Source organism: Erigeron canadensis, chromosome 9 (genome assembly GCF_010389155.1).
Source record: "Erigeron canadensis isolate Cc75 chromosome 9, C_canadensis_v1, whole genome shotgun sequence".
In the NCBI taxonomy this organism is placed as follows: domain Eukaryota; kingdom Viridiplantae; phylum Streptophyta; class Magnoliopsida; order Asterales; family Asteraceae; genus Erigeron; species Erigeron canadensis.
The window spans coordinates 31,464,006-31,473,539 of record NC_057769.1 but is presented as its reverse complement, the minus strand read 5'-3'; the positions used below and the strand labels follow the sequence as shown (position 1 = coordinate 31,473,539).

At 34.8% G+C, this 9,534-nt stretch overlaps 1 protein-coding gene across 1 annotated transcript; it reads right to left on the bottom strand.

The window, feature by feature from the left end:
* Nucleotides 1-2,650: 2,650 nt before the first annotated feature.
* LOC122583576 (arogenate dehydratase 3-like) lies at nucleotides 2,651-9,297 on the bottom strand. Its single transcript, XM_043755968.1, has 3 exons — nucleotides 8,687-9,297; nucleotides 8,379-8,386; nucleotides 2,651-3,258 (listed from the first exon to the last, which is right to left on the bottom strand). The coding sequence occupies exons 1-3, from the start codon at nucleotides 9,295-9,297 to the stop codon at nucleotides 2,651-2,653; spliced, it is 1,227 nt and encodes a 408-aa protein (XP_043611903.1).
* Between the last annotated feature and the right edge of the window lie 237 nt (nucleotides 9,298-9,534).

The following is a 9,534-nucleotide window of genomic DNA, read 5'->3' as shown; positions in this document are numbered from 1 at the left end:
CCAATTTACATTTTACCATGCTCATATTTTAGTTCTTTAAGATTTTTATCATTCAAATAAAAGTTACTTTGTAAAAAAAAACAAATTGATTAAAGTTAAAGCATTTATCATTTTAAGTTAAATGGATAAGAGGATTATCGTTTTTATGTATGGTTATATTGTTTCAGAAAAAAAAAAATAAAATTAAGTGATTAAAATGATTATTGAAATGTTAATATCCCTTCGACTTAATAACATTATGTTGACTTCATAACTAAAGGTAGACATAGCCGTCGCCTGTCAGTTGGGGTCTCCACCACGGCACCAATACACGCCCATATCGACTTTGTAAAGATATGGTTCACAATTTCATACGTATCATATATGATATAACAAATCGATGCCTATGCGCGCCTATACATTCGTTTACAACCTGAAATTCAGATTTAATGTCTAGACTAGATATTTTGTGATTAATGGATATATCCTGCTATTTAGTTATGTTGGTCAGTAGTTTGTTAAAACTCTAATTTTTGTGTCTAACTAGCTATACGAGGAAACAAACAACAAATCCATTTTAGTATCTCATAGAGTCTTAGGTCTCGATAAATATCAATCACTGAAGACGTAAACATGGAGTAATAATGACAGCAATAGTAATAATGACAGCAGCGAGTGTATTTATTTTTCAAGTTAAAGATGAATGTTATAAATAACAATCTGTTAAATAATATTTTTGATAGACTATGTGTTTTAGTTGTTAAGTATGTAGAAAACTAATTGGCATTTTAAGATTTTCAAAATCTAAAAGGGGCGATTAAACCGAGCTCCCATTAATCATGAGTAATTCATATTTTTAAAAAAGAAAAAAAAAAACAAAATGTGTTTCTTAAATAAAAAATAAATTTTGTGTTTTTTAAATAACAAAAAGTACAATTAATTTTTATTATAATTATATTTAAACAGTCAAATATTTATTTAATTTAAATTAATAATCATCATTTTATATGAACTATAAATATATCACTTTTAATATTAAAAAAAGCTTAAATTCATTAAAATTACCAAACTAGTGTTTTAAACACAAGTTAGCGAAATCCACAATTAATAACATTATCAATCAAATATTTTATTTTATTTTTAAAAATGTGTTTCTTAAATAAAAAATAAATTTTGTGTTTTTTAAATAACAAAAGTACAATTAATTTTTATTATAATTATATTTAAACAGTCAAATATTTATTTAATTTAATTTAATAATCATCATTTTATATGAACTATAAATATATCACTTTTAATATTAAAAAAATCTTAAATTCATTAAAATTACCAAACTAGTGTTTTAAACACAAGTTATTAAAATCCACAATTAATAACATTATCAATCAATCTACCAATAAACTAAAATAGGGTTAAAATGTTCTTAAAATGATACGTAGAGTAATCCTTGATCGACACGTGTCCTTTTAATTTATTTATTTTATTAAGTTAGCTTTTTTAATTATATATAGATTCAATTCCTTATCAGACTTAGAATTAAACTCTAACTTTTAACTTATTAATACATAAAAACATTATAACCTTATTTGATTGATCGTTTTCTCATCAATAAATTTTCTCTTTTTCTTTCTCAAATTTTCAACTCATATTTTATATCACTTATAATAAGTTATTAACATGAAAACTTTGAAAGTTTAAGTTTACGATCCGAAATCAAAAGACTATTTGCCGTCATCCACTATACTTACAAGTTTTGATTTTGATGTGATTTTAAAAATTTCAGGTAAATCCAAAATTCTAACTAAATATATATTATATATATCATTACTGTTTATTACTCCCTCCGTCCCATATTAAATGTCCAATTTTGACTTGTCAAGTCTTCAGTTTGCGACTTTGACCATAAATATCTTTGTTTGTGTTATATAATAGTTGATGAAAGTTATATCAATGAAAAGTACATTGAAAACTCAATCCGTCCATATAATTTATATGAAGTTTTATATAACGTAGACAAATATTTTTACGGTCAAAGTTTAAAGCAGAAGACTTGACAAGTCAAAATTGGACATTTAATATGGGACAGAGGGAGTATATTTTAGCTTCGATCATTGTTTTATATTAACCTAAATTTATTTCATACTCACAAATCATGTATGGGACATATTTAAAAATTTTTTATGATACAATCTATATAGCTAGTTACCATACATTATACGGGTATTAAAGACTAGTACTGTACATATCTATCTAGGATATCCAACGAAATTTGAAGGATTGATGGCAATGGGCCAACGATCATAATAATTTTTCTGCTATTCGAGATTTTGAGGTCATTCACGGGGTCAAAATATTATAGTGTTTTTCAACTTTAATTTAAGCTTCATCTTTTATCTTTTTTCTTTATATGCTTTCATTGAACTTTGTCAAATAATTTACACCAAAAAGTTATTTGTATATGAAACATCCAAAGCAACTTATATAGGCTAAAAATGAAGACTAACCGGCCGACTCAGTAGAATTTCTTTTCTCTTTCTTTTTAGTATATATTAATGTACGATAATTAAGATTTATTGATACAACATATCATATCTAACAATTTTACTTGTGTTGAAGGATCGTTGTCACGTTCTTCCATCATATATATATTTAGAAAGAAAAGATCACCGTACTATGGGGTCATGTCAATTGGATAACTGCCCAACACCCTCAAGAATGATGTGAATTCTTGAACATCTGCTAATGCATTTTGTGCTCTAGTCTCTGCCATTGATGCTTCAAAATCTACATAGAACATGTACTCAAACCGTTTACACATCGTCCCAACGTTCTTATCGTCGTCAATTAAGTTCATGGGCCGGAGTCCATGAGGTCTGCTCTCGATTTTTGTCAAGTTAATGTTCCAAAAGGCAAAAACAGACAACACTTTGAATAACACGGTTGTCCCATTATGGTGAGCAAAGACAATGCTTGTTCTGAATGGACCATCTATTCGTGGTATAATTGATTCACGTGCTAGCATCACGAAACGAGTTACGTTATTAGAATCATCTTGAATCCCATCTGCTAAGATATCCAGGCCATACAGTTGTGCTGCACGTTTAGATGAAATCGCAGCAGTGTCACGTAGATTATTTTTCGCAATATGTTCAGCTGCTCCAGCAGTATTGTTAGCCGCTTCGCGAGTGACTTTTAGACCAAGGTTTGTGAGTGTTAGCTCGCATTGAGCCAAGGCTTGCGGATGGCTAATCACACGATTTAGATCTTGTTCACGGACGCCTGATATTGAAAATAAAATTAATAGTAATATTGATCAGAAGATTGTTCCGTTTTTATATTAAAGTAAAACAAATAAAACAATCATTTTCACTTGACTAAAAATCGTTGAAAATCATGACAATCTTCTTGTATCAATGTTTTATAGTTCTACTTTATCATACATCAATTTTATCGTGATCTTGTTATATTTGTTTTTCTTAATTAATACGAGTACTTGTTTTACAACACCAGCTCTGAATTACTCCAAATTATAAAATTAAAAATAAAAGTAGCAATAAGCTAAAAAAATGTGTAAATCAAGATATGATACCAGGTTGAGAATTAAAAGAAATGATAAAAAGATTTTTATTGATAAGTTCATAATTACAATGAGAAACAAGGCCGGAATTTATACTAAGACATATGGCCTAATTACAGAAATGATATTGTGATATTGGTAGCCATTATCTTTTCTTGGTCAGAAAGTTGCAATCTCCTAATGAGGGAAATGATGTATGGCTGATCCTGAAAATCCTTTCTATTCTAACACTCCCCCTCAAGTTGAATATTGGGATCACCAAAATTCAACTTGTTTAAACATTTGTGAAACGTGGTTGTTCCTACTGCTTTTGTTAGAATATCTGCAAGTTGATCTTCTGACTTGACAAAAGGTAATTTAATAATTCCGCCTTCTAGTTTCTCTTTAATAAAATGTCGGTCAACCTCCACATGTTTAGTCCTGTCATGTTGCACTGGGTTTTCTGAGATTTGAATGGCTGCTTCGTTGTCACTTAAAATCTGGATACTTCCTTTTGGAGCAAACCCGAGTTCTGTTACAAGTTTTTTCAGCCACAATGCTTCTGCCAAACCTTTAGCGATACCTCGAAATTCAGCCTCAGCACTTGATAAAGAGACAACCTTTTGTTTTTTGCTCTTCCATGTAACAAGATTACCTCCTACGAGAGAAAAATATCCTGAGGTTGATCGCCTGTTTCCTTTGTCTCCAGCCCAGTCTGCATCCGTGTATATCTGAACGTTAAGATGACCATTTGCTTTATACAGAACTCCATGACCAGTAGTACCTTTCAGATATCTGATAATTCTTAGAACTGCATCCATGTGTTCTTCTTGAGGTTGATGCATGAATTGACTTACTACTCCAACAGCATACGCGATATCTGGACGAGTATGAGCAAGATAAATCAGTTTCCCCACCATTCGTTGGTACCTGTTTTTATCAGTAAGTTTTCCATCTAATTTCATAAATAATTTTTGATTGATAACCATGGGTGTGTCTGCAGGCTTACAATCAATCATCCCTGTTTCCGCCAGAAAGTCCAATATATACTTTTTCTGACAGATGAATATTCCTTTCTGTGACCTTAAAACTTCAATACCAAGGAAATATCTCAGATTCCCCAAGTCCTTCATTTCAAATTCTGCACACAAACTTTCTTTTAGTTTCTTGATTTCATTTTCATCATTTCCAGTGATAATCATGTCATCAACATATATTATCAAACATGTTATATGATTTCCTTTATGATTGAGAAACAAAGTATGATCAGAGTTACTTTGTTTATATCCATATTTCTTCATTGCAAGTGTGAACCTGCCAAACCATGCCTTGGGAGACTGCTTGAGTCCATACAAAGATCTCTTCAACTTACATCTCCATTTTTGAAATTCTGAGAGAACCCGGGCGGTGGATCCATATATACTTCCTCTTTTAACTCTCCATGTAAGAAAGCATTTTTAACATCAAACTGATGAAGAGGCCATCCTTGATTTGCTGCTACTGTAAAAAGAACCCTTATTGTATCTAGCTTCGCAACCGGAGAGAAAGTTTCAGAATAATCGATCCCATATGTCTGAGTGTACCCTTTGGCAACCAATCGAGCTTTATATCTTTCTACTTCCCCATCTGGTCTGTATTTAACTGTATAGATCCACCTGCAACCAACTGGTTTCTTTCCTTGAGGTAGTGTGCATTTATCCCATGTTTCATTCTTCTCCAGTGCTTCCATTTCAACCTCCATAGCATCCTTCCATTTAGTTATTTTTAAAGCCTGCTCTGTATTTGATGGAACCTCTTCTGAATATAATTTTGCTATGAATGCTCTTGCTTCTTCAGATAGATGCCCCTCTGCTATGTTAGCCATTGGGTATTTAGAGTTCCTCGAGAATTTCTCTGGAGAAAACCGTTTAGCAGGAATTCCCTTGGTGGATCTTGCTGGCAGCACATACTTTCCTGGAACCTCTTCAGAAACTTCTGTAATCTGTTCTTCATCCTCCTGCACACTTTCATTCATAGAATCTGGAATAGTAGTTTCAAGTGTGACGTTTGGTAACGGATTACTTACCTCGGATATCAGGTTAGGACTTGAATTTTCGGTGGCACTGTTTTGTTGTTCCTGAGAGGATTGTTCTTGAGAGGACTGTTCTTCTGGAGAATTGTCGACCGGAGAATACCCTAGCCAACTTAGTGTGTCATACTGTTCCTCCCCCTGACCACTAGGTGGCTGTGAATAGTAGTACTTCGTCTCAAGAAAGTCACAGTTCATTGTAGTGAACATATGACGGGTTTTCGGATTATAACACCTATACCCTTTTTGGGTTACACCATACCCCACGAAAACACACTTTTCGGCACACGGATCTAGTTTGTCTCGATATGATTTGGGGATATGAACGAAGACAGTACATTCAAATACTTTAGGTGGAAGAGTAAGTGTTAAGGGAGGTGTATGGTATTCAGCGAGGGTTTCAAGTGGGGTTTTCATTTTAAGTATTTTTGTTGGAAGTCTGTTAATTAGGTAGGTAGCAGTTGCTAAAGCTTCTGGCCAAAAAGATTTTGGAGTACACGATTCAATTATTAAAGCTCTAGTCATTTCTAGTAGAAGTCTGTTTTTCCGTTCAGCAACACCATTTTGTTCTGGGGTATGAGGACATGTAGTTTGATGGACTATTCCTTTTGATTGAAAAAATAGGTTCATTTGTGAATTTATATATTCCCCACCATTATCAGATCTCACAATTTTGATAGACTGTCGAAATTGTGTTTGAATCATGGTATAAAAAACAGTCAACCGATCATATACTTCGGCTTTATTTTTTAAGAAATAGATCCAAGTCATTCGGGTGCAGTCATCAACAAAAATTACATAGTATCGGAAATTTTGACCCCCAAGAACAGGGGCAGGGCCCCACACATCAGAATGAATCAATGAAAAAGGAACTTGAACTCTAGTGTTGCTTGGTTTATACGTTTGTCTATGGCTTTTGGCTAAAATGCAAGTTTCACAAGAAATTGGTTTATTTAATGGAAAAAGTTTAGGAAGCAAAGTATGTAAATAACTAACTGAAGGATGTCCAAGTCTCCTATGCCATAACCATGATTCTCTTTCCTTTGTTCCATGAGCAAGCATGACACTTCCACTCGAACTAACTTCATCGACATAGTACAGTCCATCTCTCTCAGTGCCACGCCCAATAATCCGTCCCGTCCTGATATCCTGTAAAAGACAAAAACTTGGATGCATAAGAACTGAACAATTTAGCTCTTTTGTCACATGACTTATTGATAAAAGTTTGTGTGACAAGGAAGGAACAAAAAGACAATTAGAAAGCTTAATGTCAGGAGAAATTTTTATTGTCCCTCCGGTTTCTACATCCATTTTTCCTTTATTTGCTGCTTCTATATGTGTTTTTCGGGGTTTTGAAGTTTCTGAGAAATCTGACAAATCGTATGTCATTGTATCTGTTGCCCCGCAATCAAAAATACAAGGCCCATTTTTCCCGTATCCACCAACACTGTGGGCCTCTCCATTTAAGTTAGGTTTCAGCCCATTATTTACTTTAAGCCCATTATTACTAAAATAAATGGGTTTCGGCCCACATTTTAATTTTTGCCCATTAAAACTACCTTCATCGACTAGTCTGGAACTTTTATTGACAAAACATTTATTAAAAGTATATGTATTATTTTGGGAAACATAATCACACTTTCCTTTTTTCCTTTTACCTTCCACCACCGAAAAGGAAGTCTCTCCCCTTTGAGTTCCGGTCGCTGCAGCTACGCCACCAAATCCCTCCATTCGCCGGCCACTGTTATTTTCTTTATTGTGATTTGTTGCGGTGGTAGAGATGGGGTTCTTCTCTTTGCTAGATCTTGTATTCTTCTTGGGACCGATCCACCAATCCGGGTACCCGACAACCTCGAAACATTGTTCTTTTGTGTGTCTTGACATACCACACTCATCGCACTTGAGATGAGATTTATCATCTGGTATACCCCTTTTTTTATTGTCGATTCGGCGGTAACCTTTTGTGACAAAGCCACCGCCGCTGTTTTGATCACAAGATCCACCGCCGCTGGAATGGTTTCCGGCAATTAAGCCGGAAGCAACCCCTTGAGTTTCATTGATAGTTGCTCCCATAATCAATTGGTGAGCGGCTTCTTTGCGAACCATGGAATATGCGGCCTCGACAGTTGGAAGTGGGTCGACCCGAAGAATCTCTCGAACAATCGGCTCGAACTTTCGATCCAAACCATTCAAGAACTGGAACAGTTTTTGATCGGATCTTATCTTGGCATACACTTTGATATCTTCTGGACACTTCATTGGATTTGGGTCGATTCGATCGATTTCACCCCATATCCCTTGCAAGGAAATCCAGAATTCTTCAAGGGTTTTATTGGCTTGTTTGAGTTCATTGGATTTAACATGCAGATTAAAGGTTTGGAGTTTATCTTTGCCACTACTGTAGGTGATTGCTAATGCATCCCACAGTTCTTTGGCTGTGGCGAATTCGGTAAGGTTTCCGGCTAATGTTGGTTCAATATTTTGGATGAGCCATGAGAACACGATCAGGTCTTCTTGTTCCCATAACTCTTGTTTTTCTGTTGTTAATTTTTCTGATGGTGTTTTGGTTAAATGTGATAAGAGAGTTTTTGATCGGCCGCCTATAGAAACCCGAATCATTCGGGTCCATAAGGCATAGTTGGTACTGTTTAACTTCAAGTTAATTTGAAGATTATCTGATAATTTAGGGTTTTGGGATTGTTGATTGGTGTTATTTTGTAAGAAGGTGGCTAATTGTAATGCCAAATTGGAGTTGGAGCCGCTGGCCTCATCTGCCATGGTGGCTGTAGTTTCGATTTAGGTGATACGGTTAGATGTTTATTTGGTAGATGATGATGCCCCAAGAACTCGGCTCTGATACCATGAGAATTAAAAAAAATGATAAAAAGATTTTTATTGATAAGTTCATAATTACAATGAGAAACAAGGCCGGAATTTATACTAAGACATATGGCCTAATTACAGAAATGATATTGTGATATTGGTAGCCATTATCTTTTCTTGGTCAGAAAGTTGCAATCTCCTAATGAGGGAAATGATGTATGGCTGATCCTGAAAATCCTTTCTATTCTAACACAGGTAACGCTAGGAGGCAATGTTGGACAGGAAGTTGGACTTCACCGACGATATGAAGTCGGTGCCTGAGGAGTAGATCGTAATTCCGATGAATACTTCCTCCAAGTGAGTTTTCAATAGGTAATACAGCACGATCAGCAATCCAAAGCTCTACAGCTTGAAATGCAACTTCAAACTGATCACAAGGAATAGCTTCACAGTTTGGATAAGCTCTAGCAGCCGCAGTTTCACTATAAGCCCCGGGAACACCTTGATACGCAACACGGATATCATCTCTAGCCAATGGACTCATCTCATTGATAGTAAGTGGCTTCCGTAGGTTATGACCAGTTGTTACTAGATTTAAATCATTTTGTCCATTCACCTTATTGGTAAGGTTTATAACATCCTTTGTTTTCTCATCATAGTCATTTTGTTCTGCCAAAATTGTGCTGCTTGCTAGAATAATAGCACATGAACTTTGCCAATCAGTGCGGCTTTTGCTAGCTCCGGTGAACAAAACGTTGTTAATCGATGCTGCCACCGCGGCTGGGTCATGATGAGTAGCATTGGTGGCGATGTTATAGCGGCCGTTTGTGGTGCATTGAATGGTACGGGTGTTAGATATCGGAGGAGGCATCCTAGGACTGATCATACATAGCGAATGACAAAAACTCAACATGTTTTCTAGCTTCTTTTTTGTTTTTGTAGATTGACTTAATGTATTTGAGAATGTTACAAAAGTTGAAGTAAAGTTATAAAAAAAAAATGTGAAATTTGAAAAAAGGCTGGAGATCGATGAGGAAAATTGGCAAGCAAGTTGGGAATATATATAGGGTCGATTACAAGGGAGTCGTTCATACAATAAAGCTTCTTT